At 41.0% G+C, this 19,123-nt stretch overlaps 2 protein-coding genes across 3 annotated transcripts; both read left to right on the forward strand.

Moving 5' to 3' along the window:
- Positions 1-1,241: 1,241 nt before the first annotated feature.
- si:dkey-159a18.1 (sortilin) lies at positions 1,242-11,078 on the forward strand. 2 transcript variants are annotated; one of them, XM_056368088.1, is made up of 21 exons: positions 1,242-1,538; positions 1,819-1,881; positions 2,152-2,228; positions 2,316-2,412; positions 2,945-3,112; positions 3,381-3,454; positions 3,728-3,774; positions 4,620-4,756; positions 4,849-4,932; positions 5,651-5,711; positions 6,847-6,999; positions 7,461-7,558; positions 7,650-7,749; positions 7,906-8,080; positions 8,179-8,372; positions 9,453-9,645; positions 9,810-9,926; positions 10,008-10,152; positions 10,242-10,348; positions 10,519-10,621; positions 10,741-11,078. In XM_056368088.1, the coding sequence occupies exons 1-21, from the start codon at positions 1,281-1,283 to the stop codon at positions 10,753-10,755; spliced, it is 2,466 nt and encodes an 821-aa protein (XP_056224063.1). In that variant the 5' UTR covers positions 1,242-1,280; the 3' UTR covers positions 10,756-11,078. The 2 variants fall into 2 exon arrangements, with proteins under 2 accessions (XP_056224063.1, XP_056224065.1); XM_056368090.1 differs by having other exon boundaries at positions 1,411-1,538; positions 1,823-1,881.
- Positions 11,079-11,914: 836 nt separating this feature from the next.
- On the forward strand, positions 11,915-18,137 carry fam3c (FAM3 metabolism regulating signaling molecule C). Its single transcript, XM_056367990.1, has 11 exons — positions 11,915-12,031; positions 12,463-12,517; positions 12,646-12,750; positions 13,045-13,071; positions 13,391-13,514; positions 14,596-14,654; positions 15,051-15,101; positions 15,231-15,315; positions 15,459-15,585; positions 16,316-16,419; positions 16,559-18,137. Exons 2-10 carry the CDS (start codon positions 12,502-12,504, stop codon positions 16,403-16,405), a joined length of 684 nt encoding a protein of 227 aa, XP_056223965.1. The 5' UTR covers positions 11,915-12,031; positions 12,463-12,501; the 3' UTR covers positions 16,406-16,419; positions 16,559-18,137.
- Positions 18,138-19,123: the final 986 nt, after the last annotated feature.

The following is a 19,123-nucleotide window of genomic DNA, read 5'->3' on the forward strand; positions in this document are numbered from 1 at the left end:
GTGGTATGATTTACACGTACACACACTCAACCACATACTAACAGGGACTAGTCATCAGAGGTGAGACACTGGTTCATGGTTCATGGTTCATGGTTAATGCGTCACCTCTTTCTCACAAGGTAGCAACTTCCTACTTGATTGGTTTGACCTATTTTCATATTATGTGTGGATTCCACTCCCTTACACAACATATGGATCCAATATAACCAACAGCAAATAATTACATACGTTTGTCTGTAACTGGATCCCGTTTATTTTATAAAAAGTGAACATCTGGACAAGATTACAATGTATAAATGGTGAAGTATTTATGAGCTGGAGGCCAAAGAAACATTATTCCAATTAAAGGGTCAAAAACTTAAATCTGAGGTGAGTCTTTGTTGCTGCAATTTCTTCTTTCCCCCTTCTCCTGCTCTCTAAAGGCTTTTAAAAATGTAATATCTCTTTCACCACCTAGTATTACTTTGTGGCACAAATATCCAAACAGCTATTAAGGTAAAAAGATAAAGTCGACATGATTTTGAATCACTTTATCACAAGTGAACTGCGTTAAATCCGAAATAGCCCGCGGCAAAGCAGCTTGGCGCCGTACATTACACACCTCATTTGAGTTTGTTTGTTCAGGTTTCTTGGCACTGATAATAACGTAACAAAGCTCCACCGCAGGAACACATCTTAACGGGTGCGTCAGAGCGCGCAACCCATCTTCGGGCACTTTTGGCACCAGAGAGTTTGACGCTCTCTCAGCAGGGGAAGCATCACAGGTGAAGACATGACGTCCCCTTGCGTTCAACTGAGCCCACTACAAATTAAATCAGAGAGAAAAAAAACTACTAACATTATGCTGCAAGCAGGCCTCTTCACAACTGCACATCTCGCAAAAACTTCTCCATTCCGCATAATGTTACGCTTTCTTTTCTCGGAGTTTCGTAATTCCAACGCACGAACGCATCACAAGTTAACCCGTCACAATTAGTCAGGCTGGATTCAATAGTTTCCATTTCCTGGTTACAAGTGGCCACAAGGTGTTGAAATGCAAACCCTCCCTGCAGCAGCAGCTCAGGTCACCTGGATGCGGGCAGAAACACCTGCTGGCGGAGGACGCACCACCTCACACAGCACAGCACTTTTTATGCTAATGACCCGTGCAAGCACTTCCCACCCACCACTTGCCTTGAGAGTGCAAGATTATTAACAGAGTCAGAAATCGGCAGGCATCTCTGTCACTGGTTGCTGGCTGCTCTTATTCTGAGTGAGGTGTCGTTATTTTCACATCGGATATGATCTGGAGACTTGTGCTCCTCGGCGGGGTGTGGGTCTGTCTTCTGGGTGCTGAAGGCAGAGGCCGCGGGGGGAGGACGGTGACTTTCCACCGGACTCAGCAGGATGAGAGCCAGGGGAAAGTGCGCACACGCACCAGGAGAGAAGCCAGCAGCTCATCTGGCACATCCAAGCTTTCTCACGGTCCATCCTTCTCTGCCTGCCGACTCCATCTGACTCCAGCCGAACACGAAGTCCTGGATGACAATACACATGAGGTAAGGTGTGTTTTTAAGTGTGTGAAGCTGAAGCCAATCAAACAAGTTAAGAGTAATAAAGAAGTGAAACTGTAATAGAAAGAAGAATTATGACATTAAACATGATTAATATATATATTAATATATATAAATGATCACCAATGTGGTGATCAATCATTGAACATGATTTTATTATTCTCATATTTATTCAGCCCATTTTGCAAGCCATGCTGTTTGAACATCTTTTTATTTAACTTTATAAGTGATATGTGTGAGTCTCCCTCCTCTCCCCTTCTCCTAGACAGGGTTTAATGGTGATGATGGCTCCTATGTAATTCTCACATGGGTGGGCGATGGCACAGGAGTGAGTATCCATCATGAAACACAACATGCTGCCTGCTTGTCTTTGTAGAAACACAGTCCCACTCAGAAACATGTGAATATTCAGGCTTTACACTGCAGTTGTTTCCAGCAGTTTCATCATTTCAACTTCACTTTTTCAGGCAGAATATATAATAAGTTTGTTTTTCTCAGTGTGCTCTGATTGGCACGAAATATATCCGTTTTAAGCATCCTATCTGAAAACACTGTATGTCGTATGGAAATTGAAAAGTTACAACCACATTGATCCCAGGTGGTCCTGGTGCTGTCCACCATCAGCGCCCCCCTCGATTCTTTTCTAGAAGGCGGCTCTTCACGACTTTACAGAAGGTGAGTTGGTGTCAGCAGCACGTCCGTCCCGCTCTCTGTGCACAAACTCATGCACTGACAGCTTGACTTCATTCCCTCTCTTGTCAGTACGGATTATGGGAAGTCGTTCCATGACATTTCCCACCGGATCAACAACACTTTCATGAGGGAGGAGTTTGGAGTCAGTGTTGGACCAGGGAGCTCTGTGAGTTTGGTTTAGTTGTGACACCCGGCTTTTTTTTTTCATTATGAGGGTGTGAAGTAAGAGAGCTGTTAGAGTTTCATTTGGGGAACGTGCTCATACACAGGGAAGCGCAAGTGTAAACACATCTCACATTTTGCCGTCTGTTCAACTCAGTGTCACATCTGCATCTGCATCACATTCTCCATCGATATATGCGGTGTGGTTGCTGCCATGTTCAAAAGCACACCCACAGAAATAGAAACATAAGAACACTTTGGTGCCAGTGACGGCAGCATGAAACAAAACCTTCAACAGTTAAACTTGACTGTACATTTAGCTCAGTGAGCAGAATGGCAGGATGTTTCTCTTTATTCAGCTTTCTCTGCATTATATTCCATCCCATAAAACTAAAAACTATGCTCAAAGATCATTGGCAGTAAACTATTTCATTTTGATATTTTCATCCTAACTTAACTTATGTTTTGTAACCTCTCATCAATCCTGCAAACATTCTTCAGATCTCCCGTCTGCGTTTATTGGTTCTAATCGACAGGTGATATTGACAGCGGACACACCGGTGTTGGACAATCCAGGGGGGGTCGTCTTCACCTCCACAGATGCCGGTGCGACCTTCAAGTTCATCCAACTCCCCTTCCACTTGGCTCAGCCGATCACGTACCACTTCCTCAACCCTGACTACCTGGTGGCCCTCAGCATTGACGTGAGTCTCACAGCTGATTCCTCCCTCTCTCCCTCTCTCTCTCTCTCTCTCTTTCTTTCTTGACATTTTTTTCTAACAAATGTTCAAGGTCTCAAGGTGGTTTCACTTGCTCAATGCGGTGTTCTGGGTCAAAACTATATGTCCACGCTCACACACACACACACACACACACACACACACACACACACACACACACACACACACACACACATCAAGCACACACCTTAAAGTAAAGGTAAACATTCCTCTGTTCCCTCCTGACATGCAGGGCGGTCTGTGGCTCTCTCTGGACTTTGGTGCCAAGTGGACAAAAGTTCATGATGGAGTGCATTCTTTCTCATGGTGAGAATAAACAGGAAACTAAACCACACACCAAATCCCAGTGTATCTACAGAAACATGACGGATGAACCTTATATTCAATGAAAGCTGAAGGGCAGGAGTAACGCAGGACTGGCAAATACATCATGACGCAGTAATATAATCTTACTTGAATGTACGATGCGGTATATGATATGCAGTATGTTTTAAAGTCATCCTTACAAACAGTTTCCGTGGACATTCTTGCAACATGTTTGGCATTTGTGAAATGTTTTGAACTTCTTCTTTCCGTCAGGGGGGCTGGTGTCAATTTGTTCTTCAGCTGCAGTCGAGTGGACACAGGTAGGAAACTGTAGAGGAAATCCACTTCCAGGGTGGAAAAGTACTTTGGGTGAGCTGGCTGTTAGCTCTGTATTTCCTCATTAGAGGAAATCATAAAATAATAAAAACACAATAAGACAATAGAAGACACTAACAACTGCACTTACTGTCCACACAATACAAACGTGGTGTGCATGGAATAAACCTCCATGACCAGTTGGGAGGCTGTCATACGTTTTAAGCAGAAGATGGTCCAGATTTACAACGATGTCCTCTGTGCTCATTTCTGTAGGGGAGAATTTTAGTGTGATTGTTTTTGTAAACTGTCTTCTTATTGTAACAGGGAAAAATTTATGCCATCATATGTGTGCTCTCTTGTGACCTCATTTTAACCCCTTATTAGTAGATGAACAGAGGAGTAGTTCTTTATCTGCATTCATGCCACACATATCTTGTTTTTATTCCTGAGAAGCTGCAGGGCAGATACTCCCACATTCTTGTTTTTTATAGTGTAAGTCACTGGATTATTCTCATTTCGAGGCTCTTTCTTTGTGGGGACTGTTGATCTCTGTAGAAGTGCTGAGCCCATTTGCAGATGCAATGTTGAATAAAGACCACAAAGACAGGCCTGAGATTTCCACAACAATGTCAAAGCTTAATTTATCAAAAAATATTCAGTCAAACATATTTACACATCCCAAAATCAAAAATTTGACTCAAATCAAGATTTGAAAGATGTAGCAGTTGGTCCACTAAAATATAAATAGGAGTTTTGTTTTCCAGTTTAAATATGGTCTAAGAGAAGTTTAGATGTCCCATTGAGCGCTTGTACGCTTGCTATCAAGTCTGGTTTCTTGCTGCTGCAGTTGAAGCGGACAAGAGAGGAGACTGGGTGCTGAAGAGGACGAAGGATCTGGGGAAGACCTTCACCATAATCCATGAGGACATCTACAGTTTTGGCTACATAGGAGCCTTTCTCTTCTTCTCTGTGATGGAGGATTTGGTGAGTTGTGATATAAAGTCACTAGTAACGCACTTGTCATTTTGTTCAGTAAGTGAGTATTTATACAGCACGTTACACTGTGTTGCTGGCAGAGATCCCCTCGTGTCATGTATTTCTCATCAGACCAGGGAGAGACGTTCAGTCGGGCGCTGCTGCCTTCTGCTTCCACTGAGCAGGTGAGAAATGAATATCTAAATACTGTCAGAGACAACACACATTAGCTTGAATACTTTCTGTGGTGCTAATTGAAATGTGTCCATAGCAACATGTAACTTCCTTATTTCATCAAAAATGTTGCTTTTTTTTTTGTGTTTAAATTTTTACCAAAAGTCACATATTTTATTGACTCTAGAAAGAAAAAAAAAATCAAACTATGCCAAGCACTACCACAGGAAATACACAGATGGTAATATATTAATTTCAGTTCTGGGAAACTTTTAAACTCTCCTGCCAAGTACTGCACTCACACAGACACACTCATGCTTTCAGTGGCTGGATGTTATAGAGGTTATTTCACCTTAGGCAGAAACATCAATGGCAACATTTCCTATTTTCACAACCAACTGAACACACAGCTGCTCTGGTGAAACATCCACCCCCCCCTACACACACACACACACACACACACACATACAGTTACACACACACACACACACACACACACACACACATACAGTTACACACCCACTACATCTTGTTGACAGCACAAACATGCACTCTCTCTCACGATGATTAGACAAGGTTTATGGCAAAGAGTAAATTAGTCATCACAAAGTTTTTTTTGTTTATTTTTATTTATTTTTTTTAATCTCAAATCTAGATTTTCTCACCCACATGTGCTCCGTCTCCCTCGTCCCAATGTGTGTGTGTGTGTGTGTGTGTGTGTGTTTGCAGTTCTACTCGATCCTGGATGGAGATGAGGATATGCTCTTCATGCATGTGGACAACCCAGGAGGTAACTCCACTCAGAGGACATGCACAAGTGCACACCTACCTTAAAAACATGCTTGACACATATTCACACAACTCGGCTGAAGTTACAGCTCTCTCAGCCCCTTTTGTTGTAATGGAAAAGCTCAACGGTAAAAACCAGACTGGTTTCACAAGTTCTTGGTGTTGCTGACAAATCATCTTACTGAGTGTGTTTGTGCATTCAGTTCCAGCTGCTCAGTCTTTGTTCCCGTCTTTCCCCCTCCTGCTTTCTGTCTCATCCAGTTCCTCTTTATACAGTCACGTCTATTTGATTCCTCTGTCATTAGTGTGATTCTGTCTCTGTAAAGTGTTCCAGTTGGTGCTGCGTGGTTTAAGTGATGGGGACTTTTGTACTGCTGAGATAAATAGGGGAGATATGGGGGTAGAGGGGCTTTATCTTTTGTTGGCTGGAGGGAGGGAGATTTAGGTTACACTGCAAAAGCTGACCATCATATCTTGGGATCAGGGAAAAACACAAGCGCGCGCACACACACACACACATGCACGCGCACACTCAAGAAAAGTAAACCACTTCCATCACCTTCCTCAGCCGAGCTCGTCCTTCATGGCTGCAGCTGACATGTGTGTGAGTTTCACACAGTTAGAATATGACGGATGATGACGTGTGGCTGGCATCAGCTGACACCAGGTGCATCATTTCATTGTCACTACATTCAGTTTGACACATCACTCCCACCTTCAGATCTCATCGTTTAAGATATCTTGTGCCGGCGGTTTGCTTTCTGCTGGATGGTGACTAAAACCTGTAGATGTGAAGATTACAGGAAAAAAGAATCACTTTCAGTTCCTGTTGTTTCTATAAGAAAAGTAAGAAAACAAAAGCTGAGTAACCACGTCCTGTTTGCATGAGGAATGAGGTAGTCTGTTGAAAATGTGATGTTGATTTTGGAAAAACAGAAACTACCAGTGATCTGGACTGTGAGCTAATAGACTATCTCTAATAAGATATCACAGATTCACAGAAGACATTATACAGCTGTTTACAAGCAGTGAACTGATCTTCAGGAATAAAATCAACAACACACCTCGATCCAGAATTGGCCAAAATGGGTTTTAGTGTGTTGAGAGACTAAAGTTCTCCCTCTGCTTTACTCCAGACACCTACTTTGGGACCATGTACACGTCGGACGACCGCGGGATCTTGTTCTCCAAGTCACTGGAGCGCCACCTGTTTGACGGGCAGAGGAAGAGCGATTTCACCAACATCACCTCACTGAGAGGAGTATACCTCACTAACAAACTAGACGAGGGTAGGCCATCCATCTCTTTGTCCACTCTGGATACACACACACACACACACACACACACACACACACACACACACACACACACCTGCACACATCTGCACACATGCAAACCTTTTTTGGATGCCCTATATTTCTGCATTATTGGTGAAATCTTTTCGGATAATTCCGGTTTATTACAGCTTGAGTCTTATTTTCTGTAGCCTTGGCCATCATGTCTGTCACTTATAATAACGTCCATTATAATGAATGGACTCATTAAAGGTTTAAGCCAGTGGTTCCCAACCTGTTTTTGCTCTTATACTCTAACTGTAATTAGCTGACTTCCACAATGCATTAATTAATTAGCAGACATATTTCTTAATCTAGGCTTTAATTACTTTACTCACATCGAACTGCTGATCCAGTCATTCACCTTTTCATTTGAATATTATGACTCATGACCTTAACACTGTGTTTTGTTGCAGACGGCCGTGTTAGATCTGTCATCTCCTTTAACAGAGGAGGGATGTGGCGACAGCTTAATAAACCTGAGAACGTGGACTGTAGAGAGCAAATTAAGAGTGTACGTTACATGAATCCCTGTTTGCATTTGTGTACATTACATTATTGGAATTAGTCATTGTCGATTAAAGTGCCTTTGTGTCTTTCATCAGTGCAACCTTCATATCCATGGAGAACACAGTCGCAACAACCGAATAGTTCCCATGGTGGCGCTCTCTGAGCCCACTGCCATCGGCCTGGTCATCGCCCATGGTAATTTAACTGCTCCAGCTTCTGTTACACAGACAAGTGAAGTCAGAGTCAAACACTCGGCCCCTTTTTTCAGCTTTGAATGAGTGAACGATCAGCTGGAAATCTAATGTGTGATGATTAAAAGACGTATTTGGGATCATCTCCTCCCTTCTTCAGGCACTGTGGGTGATTCTCTGTCATCGTCGCAGCACCCAGACGTGTTCGTTTCCTCAGACGGGGGCTATAACTGGAGGGGGACACTGAGGGGACCTCACCACTACAGCATACTGGACTCTGGGGGTCTCATTGTGGCTGTGGAGGCTCAGCGCGAAGGACAAGTCAAAACTATCAAGTACTGAAAGGGATATTTGTTTACCTCATGCGCAGTTGACAAGTTAACACAATAAGAGGCAGAGAGAGTTGCAGTTATATGAGGTTTCTCATCACCAGGTTCTCCACAGACGAGGGCCAGTGCTGGAAGTCGTATAACTTCACTGACCAGCCCTTCTTCTTCGCAGGCCTGGCATCTGAGCCAGGCACCAAAGCCATGAATGTCAGTGTGTGGGGCTTCCGGCCCGAGGAGGACGGCCAGCCCATGTGGGTGGCCGTCACCATCGATTTCCAGAGCCTCATTACCAGAGAGTGTGAGTCGAGTCGCCGTAACATCTGCTAACATATGTAGCCTGCTCATTCACAGCGCACGTTACCACCTGGTGGTAGGTGCGTGAAGCCTTACAGCAGTTACAGAAACTTAACAGTCCGGGATCTGGGACTTTCCCAAACTTAAACCTCTGAGAAGTCATGAGATTTAGGCGCATTAGGTTCCTCTAATTTCATTTCTGTTGCATTTCACAAACCAGCATGCTTTAAAAACAAGACACAAACAAGACTGAAAGGGCATCCAGTGTATCAAACCACTTCATTCGCTGTTTACCCTCCTGTTTTTGTGGTTTCTTAATGTCTCTGTAATCCTCTTTCATTTTTGTAACCACTTACTTTCTCAATCAGCTTCTTCCTGCATGAACGCACAGTTTTATGCCTGAGTTAGACCAGTTTTGGTTGATTGGTTTTTTTATTTTACATTTTACTCTGTTAGAAAAAAAGTGAAAGTTATTTGTTTTTTAGTATTAAACTCTAAATAATTAATACATGAATAGTTTAATACATGAATAGAATAGTTTATCTTGAACCTGACCTCTTTTTAGTTTTGAATATCTAATGATATAGAGAAACACTTGGAAATTTGGAGCCAATATTTTAATGGCTCTAATGTTTTCCTGCTCAGTTTTGCTGTGTGGTGACAGCAATAACTGTTGTTGCAGATTCAGAAGTGAAATGACAGTCATTGTTTTACCCTTGTAGTAGTAATCTTCCGGGTGATGTGACGGCGTATCTGCTTGACAAATTCAATCGACAGCACTGTGAGCGATGCCTGAAAGTAGATGGAAACGGAAACCGAATCTGGTGTTGTCTATTGAACAGGGAAATTAAGCACAAGAAACTTCTCCCCACATGACATGGAGAAGAATGGTTACACTCTGTGTTATGTTTTGCTGTGTTATATGTCCATGTAATGGAATATAAATGTATAAATATATATATATATATATATATATGTTACATTTATTAACCAACCAGCCTTTTTAACTTTTTTTTGTTTATTACTAACTGAAAGAATTGCCCTTAACAGTTGTATCCTGATTGGTCGTCATGTGTTCTGTCAGGTAACGAGCAGGACTATGAGGAGTGGTTGGCTCATTCTACAGAGGGAGGAGACTCGGAGAGAAACGGCTGCGTCCTGGGTGTCAAGGAGACTTACAGGAGGCTGAAGAAACAATCTGTATGCAGAAATGGGAAAAGCTTTGTGGTGAGCAAGAAGCAAAGCCCCTGCTCGTGCACCAGAGAAGATTACTTATGGTGAGTCAGAGCGTTTGTAGCTTGTTATTAGTGATTAGATGAAGAAATAAACAGAATGTGCCGTCTTTCAGGTCCAGATTGAAGAACATAAGCTTGTATGGGGAAGTGTTTTGGTCCCAGCATGGAGAATACTCTCCAGTGAACACACTCTCTGTCCTTTACAGTGACTACGGTTACTATCGTCATGTGAACACTTCCGAGTGTGTGAGACAACCCAACGCTCCAAATAAAACTCTGGAGGTCTGTTTGAATGGAGAGGAGGACGAGCTACTGACCGCAGGGTAATAATGGTCACTGCTTTTTTAAAACAAAGAGACACACATCCTGCCATCCATACTCACACACTTTGACCATGTTTGTAGGTATCGTAAGGTCCCGAGTAATAAGTGTGAGGGTGGGTTCAATCTTCAGCTCGCAGTGCAGACAGTCATCAGGCCCTGTGGTGTTAAACCCAGCCCTGGCCAACCTGCCAGGTCATCGTCTCCAGACACACACTTTGACACACCGGTCAGTAGATTTGTTGATCAGTCTGTGTACTTCCAGCTGCTCATGTTCAGTGTTTTCGGAGTGTAACAGCTGTTGTGTGTGTTTTCCAGCGAGAGAGGCTGGTGTTGATCCTGGTGTGTGCAGGAGCGGGACTCATCGTCCTGGTGGCTGTTGTTTCTGCTCTCCTTGCTGTCAGGAGAGTGGTTTATAGAAACAGGTGAGCTAGACACACACACACACACACACACACACACACACACACACACACACACACACACACACACACACACACACACACATACACACACACACACACAGCTGTGCTGCATGTTCTTCTTGAACACTCAGCAGGAGTTGAGCATTGCTGTTTCCTGTCGCCCTCTGCAGGTCACCAGTGTACCGTTTCTCCAACCTGCAGATACAGGATGATGATAATGTTGAAAGCGCAACCAGCAGCAATGGCACCGTCTGCCAACAGGACTCAGATGATGTCAGACTTATTATCGCTCTTGTTTATTATTTTTTCTATAACACTTTGAGTTCAACATCACTTTCAGATTGTGAGATTTTACCAACTATACTAATACTTTTGTGCTCTTATTTTGACAGGATCTTATTGAATGACACATGACACATTTTGATGGACATAATAGACATTATGGATTGAAACCAGCTGTGCTGAAAAAGAATACCAACTCCATTTTGATGGACTAATCCCTCATATTTGGATGGGAGCAACCTTCATGCCAAAGTCTATGGATTTGAATGACAAGCATGAAAATGTCTTAATTTATTGAGCTTACTTCATTTTGTTGCTTTACTTTACTTTTATTGCTCTTCCATTTGTACAGTATTTTTTTTATTTCACTCTGTTTGCAGCACCTTTTTACTTCTGTAAAATGTGAAAACAAATTTGCATTTGTGAAAAATAAATTATTGCATATTCATCATTTTGAGTATGTTACATTTTAAAATATACACAACTAGTTTTAATGCACAATACATTTTTGCTTCAAAACCCTCCATCAGATGGCACTGGTGCTGCGGGAAACTGTCCCATCTGTCTCAAAGTGAGCATAGAAGAAGAAAGAGCAGGAATCAAAGATAGTTTATTAACAAGATGTATCACTCGTGAACTAGCTGCAAATACTCTTCAGTGTGGAAGTAACGTAAAACTGCCAAGCTGTGGCTTATAAATTAGTTGCTGTTTAATGGGATTTACACAAAAAAGGATCATTGCAAGTAGATCTAAATATTTATCTTTTCTTATGCTTAACTGTAAAGAAAATGATATATATTTCTGCTAGGAATTAATCAGACCCTGAGTGAGCATGGATTAAAATAACTGCTCTCTATATAGAAATGTGATATAGAAACATTTGAACACTGAACTCGTCAAGAAAGTTTAATGCATTTATAACGGGCCTCAATCTGAAGGCACAAATGGGAAACATGTTTCATTTAAAATGATGCAGTATTTTGCAGGAATTATTGTTTCTTGTATTGATGATGATGATATAATTTTATCGGTTAAAAATTTCATGCACAGATGCAAATTTACTAAATTACAATAACAAATAAAAGCAACAAAACTAATCAAACAAAATAAGACTGAAGCTGAAATAACCCCTTGTATTATTTATTTATTTATTTATTGTTTTAATTGACTTGAATGTTAAGGAATGAGACGCTGTAAAAAGCCCTTTTTTTTTTTTTTGATTCGCTTCGCTTTTGTGTGGTCTGCCGGCTCGTTCGTCTTTCATATTTTCGACGGAGTGGGGCCTCGCGCCTTCCTTTCCTGCTATACAGCTAGCTCAATTGTCATTACACGATTCACTCATATCAGGTTATGACATCCTGAACCACTGTAGGTCTTGTCGCTGTCGTGGCTATTGAACAGGTAAGAAAGGTGTGAGCGTTGATCCGGAGGAGATATTTTAACGTTAGATTCAAATATTACTGCGACTGAACATCCACGGGAGCTGCTTCGGTGTCAGTTAGCGAGCATCGACAGACGAGGAAGTTACACAGCAGACGATTAAACGTAGCTTTTGAAAATGTAGCTTGCAAGCTATGTACAGTACTTTCCAGTCCGTTAACTCTAGCCGTTAGCCGAGTGCACCATAACGACATGCTGCCTTGTAATAAACAGTTAAAGTAAAGCTAAACTGACGTTAACTGTAAAACCACAAACTAACTTTGTGTGTAAACCATTTCAGCTGTTAGCAACCCACGTCAGCTAAAGTTAGCGTCGCCCTGTAGTTGTTGTGGACCCCTGGCCACCCTGATAAGACACATGATTAAGTAAATCTGATGGTTTCATCTCTACAGGTTGTTAGCTGTGGAAACGGTGGCTGGAGGCTCGTTAAGATGGTCAGGGCTGGCGGTAAGTGCATCCTTTAAAAACTATACAATAGTATATAATATTATTATATATTGTGTGTTGTTTAAAATCTCCCAAATTGTGTTGATTAACAGTTGACGGCTAATCACTGTATGTCTTCGCTCTTCCAGGTATTTTGAAGTTAGCAGCGCTCATCTTTGTGTTCCTCCTAGCTGTCTTTCTGGCTTTCCAACTGCTGGAGATCAACATGGATTTCAATCTGAGCAGCATGATGTGTGAGTCACCTTCCTTGCATTTCAAAACTAGGATAAGAGCAAGTGGCAGGGGCTCGGTTGTAAAAGGAACATGACGCTTACTTAGAGGTGGTATTTTCGCTTTCCTTATTGTTGCCGGTTGTCTCTACATTACTGAAACTAGATATGGCATTTTTTTTTATAACTGACCAGCTTTGATCATTGTTTGCTTTACCAGAACAGAAATACATGTTTTATTCAGAGGAGCAGAGTTTAATTATTAACATTTAGGTGACCACTGAAAATCTCATTAAAGGTGTAATATTTGCTTTTCAGCAAGATCTGTGCCAGTGGATGAAGCCCGTAAGTATGCTCAACTTTTTTTTGGTTTTGTTTTCCCAGTAACTGAACTAGTTCTAAATATGTTACTTTATACCAGTCGAACCAGTCAACACAGGAATGTTAATAATCAGCCTGGGTCACACCAAAATCACCACACAGTCTCAGGTGTGTGTTAAGCTCAGCACTTGGCATTTAGAGTGTAAATGATAGAGTTTAAGTGGTACCATTGCTCTCTGTTCTGTGTCTGCACTGTTTTGTAAATAGGCTTTTGTGACTGGCTTACCTGTTAACTGATACTCTGCTATTTAGTCGATGTGAAAATGGGGTTTTCTTTTCACAGCAACAAAGCCAGTCAGGTATAAGTGTGGCCTGTCCAAGTCATGTCCGGCTGGACACTTTGCCTTCAAAATGGCGAGTGGAGCGGCCAGTGTAGTGGGACCCAGAATCTGCCTAGAGGACAAATTGTAAGTCAAGTGATGTACCGTTTATTACCGTTCCCAAGTGTTACTACACAAACCTGTTATGCCATCATGTTTGTACTATCTACTCAGCTGTAGCACCATCGGAAGTCATTAGTTTCTTTTCTGAGAAGACGCTTTGACTGCTGCAGCTTTCTTTAAGTGCATGGATGTCACTAATTATTAGAGACAGTGTACAAGACTTTTCAAACTTTTTTCCTCAGAGCTTTATTTCATAGCTCAGCAGCAATCAGGTACCATTTTAAAGACACAATCCTGCAGCTGCTTTCTGTTTTTGAAACGTACCAACTGAAGTCTGCAATCCATCAGTCAGTTGACAGAAAATTAGTCAGGCGTCTTTCATTTATCAAGCAAAAATGTCAAATATTCAATTTGAGGATTTCCTGTTTTTCTCTGCTTTAAACAATTATAAATTGAATATGTGGACTGTTGTTTAGACAAAACAAGATTGAAAAAAAAAAGTTATACATTAAATTATGAATTGCTTAATAGCAAATAAACCCAACCATAATAACCATAGTTGCAGTCAGAGCAGATCACTTGTGCTTTGTTCTAAAACAGTCAGCTCATCTGTTAAAAGTCCTGCCTGGTGTAATGTAAGATAAACATGGAAAGATTATATGTGCATGCAAAAGTCCCAGAGCGTCTGTCTTATCAAACATATTTCCACTCTAACACTTTACTTTGAGTCAATCTGTTAGCATTTATAACACAATGATATAGTTTCACGCAGCTAGAAGTATATTTTAAAGCTTAAATTATTATATAATATTAACCAACAATTATAACTGAACTCAAATATTTCAACTGTGTTTTAACATGTTGTCACTTATTATCTGTTGAACTAGTTTTAGATGTTGACAAATACATTAAACACAAATGTGTATACAACTACATTCTAGTGTTTTATGAACTATGAAACAAATGAATTTATGGTGTCTATAAATAATGAATAGGGGGGCATACAGTAAAGTTTTGACCTTCGTGGCCGTACAGGGAGTGTCTTTTCCTGACAAGTGAAAGTATCCCCATGGATTCTGCTCTCATCACCTACTTCTTGTTGTAGAATAATGAGCAGTGTGAAGAACAATGTGGGGAGAGGAATCAACATTGCCCTGGTCCACGGTAACGTTATCAGTTCCACACCTTGAAGTCAAATACCTTTTTTTATAAGTGAACAACTGTGGACGGTCATGTTACACTGCCACGTCACGCCTCAAGTGCTACAATGAATGGCACCATTTAACAAGAAGACGTCATGAGCCTGTCAGCAGAACATTACATAATATTATTGCCTGTTAATTATAACAATTTACATCACAAAGTTTGTTTCAAAACCATAATATATTGTGTCTAGAGGTGATAATATAGCACATGAGCAATGAGTCACTGCGGAGATTGTGTACTTAATGTAATAAAAGTTATATACGCTGTTGTTAATCAATAGTGATTAAAACTATAAAACTCCTCTGTGTTGTGTCGTGAGCATGAGATTTAAAGTGGGATCTTTTTCCTCCACAGGCAGAACAGGGGACGTTATGAAGACAGACTTTTTTGACATGTGGGCAGGAGGTGAGTACGTTTCCCAACCTTTTTGTTTTGGACATTTGCAAATACACACACACACACACACACACACACACACACACACACACACACACACACTGTAACGTTGTGTTCACCATGTGTAACCTTGTGCAGATGTGGCTCCTTTAATTAAATTCCTGAAGGAAATTGAAGACGGGACAGTGGTGATGATGGCCTCATTTGATGATCCCTCAACAAAGTAAGGACTTTTCCCACAGTATCCCCTTGATTACTGTTACAATTTAGATTCACACAATTAATATAAATTGCTTTAGTTATCTCTAATATTGATTGTGCCGCTGCCGGTGTGGCCGTGAAATAATTGTCTTCCTTCCTCTGTAGGCTCAACGATGAAGCCAGGAAGCTAATTGCTGATCTGGGCAGCTCAGTTATCACTAGTTTGGGTTTCCGGGATAACTGGATCTTTGTGGGAGGGAAAGGCATCAAAACCAAGAGTCCATTTGAGCAGGTAACACGACCCACAAAATCCTATTTTTACTTCAACGACAAAGAGTTACACAATTTCAGCTGAATGATGAGAACAGCATCCTCGTCTTTCTCTACTCCCAGCAAATCCTCAGTGTTCAACACAACAACGCAAGTGTTTCCCCATCAGATGTTCATCAAGAGTTTGCCAGGTTAAGGCCGCTGAGAATCCTGATAGCAGATAACAGATATTTGACACAGCAGATTTTCACATTTCATCTGCGGATCATGCAGAGTCTCATACCTGCTGCAGTTAGATCTGCACTCTGCGTGGCATCAGCTCAGGGAGCTGTAATGTAATTCGGTAATTCCTCAGTTAATGTGAGCACAACATTGTCGACACTTCATTCATCAAAGTGCAACCATTTTGTTTCTTTTCCTTGAAAGTGTGAACATGTGGACCTTGTTCTTCCAGTTGTTAAAAGTGAGAGGTGACATGAAGTGCAGTTTCAGCACTATTACTTTTATATGAGCATACAGAGGTTGTGTATAACCTTATAATCTGTCATCTTTAAGCGACACTCCAACATTAAACAACCCGGTTCATATCAGCAGAACAGTGGATTCTTTATGTCATGGCCTTTCCGTCTGTTCACTTTACATGAATGTCACACTCGTGTGAACAGGATATAATATCCATCGGACTATCAAGACGAAGCTGGTTTCATATTAAACACAATTTGTGAGTGTGTGTGATGTGTTTCCCTCTCCAGCACATAAAGAACAGCGCAGACACCAACAAATTTGAGGGATGGCCTGAGGTGTTGGAGATGGAAGGCTGCGTGCCCCAGAGACAGGACTGACTCTTGCTGTGACCGTAAGCCACCAGTTTCTCGTCGCCTCTGTCCACCTCGTCCTCCAGACATTCCTGTCCGTGTGAGACTTTTTAGTGGTTACATTTCTTTGGGGCTGAGAGAGGTCATTTTACACCTCTCACCCTAAAATCTTTTATTCAGATTTACTTAGAAGAACAACGTGTCTCCGGAAGATATTGGCAAGAAAGAGGAACGTCAGTGAGCCCTGAGCAGGACAGCGAAGCTCGGAACTCCCTGCACTTCTCCCTCCGCTTGGATACCATTACATAGATGCTTATTGGGTCTTGTAATCGGAACTAGCAGGTTGAGTGCACTGATTAGAAGGGACTTTGATTATTGGCATACATTCAGACTATCTGTAAGGTCCACAGACGTAGCTTGAGAGTGTTGGATTATTGCATTTCTGTTGAAGGAAATGGATGTCAAAGCTGAGACTTTTTTTTTTTGGGAGGCCAAATTTCTGTTGCCTGTTCCTTTGCCTTAATCTCATTGTGCTATTCACATTTTCTTTTGTTTTCATCATGTCATGATTCTCTGATTCCTTGTTTCAGTGTTGTGTTTATTTTGAAAAGATTAATATTAACAGGGTTTGAAGACGTCTCTGTTCATGATCTTATAACCAAATGCACCAAATTCACTGTGAACTTTGTAAATATTTGTTTAGAGGAGGACTCAGATTTGAGAGATCCTCATTTAACGAACCTTGTAATAATAATAATATAATTTCTTAAAATAAATGATATTGTTAGTAATATGTGTGCGTGTGGGTTAAAAGTGTGTTGTCTCATCTACAAGTGATATCTAGTTATTTCCTGTTTTAATTTTTTGTGTTCATATGCAGCAGACCTCATACTCGGAGCATGTAACGGCAATCAGTGTCACTTTACCTGTTAATCATTACTGTGTCAGTCTTGCCATTTTACAGCCACTTTCAAAGATGCATGAGGCTGTTGGCGTTCGGACTGATATACTGAAGTTCATGTGGTTGAAAGAAACACACACTGTTCCGTTAACCACTTGTCAGGTTTTTGTTTCGACTTTCTGTCTGATTTTCGGTTTCCAGTTTCTGTGGAAGGAATTTAAATGCAGCACTTACTTTTAAAAGAACACCAGCTGTATTTTTAAGGTCTTTTAAAGGCTGCTTGTACCAGGTTCTTCCAGCTGCTGCTAATTGACAATCAGCCTAATATGATACATCTGTGCAGCTGTGTTTGTAATGTGTGATTTCCTCACGTCTTTTCCCGTTACTTTGTCCATCACTCGTATGTCTACCGTCCCAGAACAGCTGCACCGGTGCTAATATGGCTGGTTTTATTATAGTGCAGTGAATACACACAGTGTGTGAGTGAGATGTCATTTTGCCCACCTCTTCATTTACAGGTTGTGGACAAATTAACACAAATGAAATTAGAATTTAACCCAATACAACACCACACAAAGTGAACATGTAGAGTTTATTAAGTGCCTCTGTGACAGTCTCAACAAACTGAAAATGCAAAGCATAACAAAAGGTTGTATCAAGTGTGTGAGTGTATGCAGCCACTGTGTTTATCCCCTGTATTACACTTTTTAAAAAACTTTTTAAAGATTTTTTTAAGATGACTGTAACATCTGTTCACTGCTTCCAGGTGAAAAATAGCCTCTTGGCTCACAGTCACAGCAGATTGTGACTGGTAAATAAACCAATGAATAAAAAAATAAAGTGTGAATGTTGAACATATTTCTTATTCCTTTTGTGAAAGACAAGACACTATTGTGAAAACACACTGCTTCCCCTCCCTCTCTCTCTCTCTCTCTCTCTCTCTCTCTCTCTGGTCCTTGAGGACATTTGAAAAGGTGTGATGATACTGTTAAGAAACAATCAGCCCCGGGTTCATCAACAGAAATGTAGAAAGTGCAGAATGTGCACATGTTGTGCCACTTCCCCCTTTTATTATTCTAGAGAAGAGAGTGAATATAGCAGTTTGTTTCCTGTTTTTTCCAGCCGGCTGTAAAACGACCCTGAGACACAATCAAACAGTGAGCATCACCTCTATGGATCTCAACACTGTCATAGAACTGTATTGATTGTATATTTATTTTTGTTTTATATTTTGATATATTTGTTTTTATATTCTGATTTTGATTTGTTCATGATGAATAAAGCAGATATGGACTGAGGGTCCATAAAATTAAAAAGTTAAAATACTAAAGAAAATCTCAGTGGTGTGTGTCTCCTGATTTAAATGCACCACACTATGTTGTTATACTGTACAAGAAAATAACACTGAGGCAATACCTGCTGTTAAAAAGCTCATGGGTTTAAAGCGACAGGCAGGGGGCGCCATTGCTTCATATAATTCAGCCTGTGCTTCCTGTGCTCTGTAGCATCTACAGTACATGTGCTGTTTGTTGTTGTGCGTCAGTTATACAGTACATTAAATTTATGTCAGCCGCTCGCCTCCTTCTCATTTATGTCCTTCTCATTTATGACGTAATCACCTGCTTGTCCTCTGTGGGCGACCTTATCCGCAGCATATAACACATTCTCACAAATAAAAAAAATAAAAAAAAATCAGGATGAGTGAGGCCTGTTCTGAAGAAGTGTAAATTTACACCAGATTTCTACCTATTGCATAATTCAGACATGAGAACAAATGTCAAGAGTTTCTATGTGCGCTTTGATTGTGTGTGTGTACAGGTTTTTATATGTGGCTGTTTTCATAA

This window comes from Seriola aureovittata, chromosome 22 (genome assembly GCF_021018895.1).
Source record: "Seriola aureovittata isolate HTS-2021-v1 ecotype China chromosome 22, ASM2101889v1, whole genome shotgun sequence".
NCBI lineage: Eukaryota > Metazoa > Chordata > Actinopteri > Carangiformes > Carangidae > Seriola > Seriola aureovittata.

Bases quoted from the DNA above. Each gene is read 5' to 3' on its own strand.
- si:dkey-159a18.1 (XM_056368088.1), top strand. From the start codon at position 1,281: ATGATCTGGAGACTTGTGCTCCTCGGCGGGGTGTGGGTCTGTCTTCTG. The intron at 2,413-2,944 runs GTGAGTTTGGTT...TCTAATCGACAG, and splicing joins GTGTTGGACCAGGGAGCTCT to GTGATATTGACAGCGGACAC. The intron at 3,113-3,380 runs GTGAGTCTCACA...CCTGACATGCAG, and splicing joins TGGTGGCCCTCAGCATTGAC to GGCGGTCTGTGGCTCTCTCT.
- fam3c (XM_056367990.1), top strand. The intron at 13,515-14,595 runs GTAAGTCAAGTG...TTCTTGTTGTAG, and splicing joins ATCTGCCTAGAGGACAAATT to AATAATGAGCAGTGTGAAGA. The intron at 15,102-15,230 runs GTGAGTACGTTT...AACCTTGTGCAG, and splicing joins TTTTGACATGTGGGCAGGAG to ATGTGGCTCCTTTAATTAAA.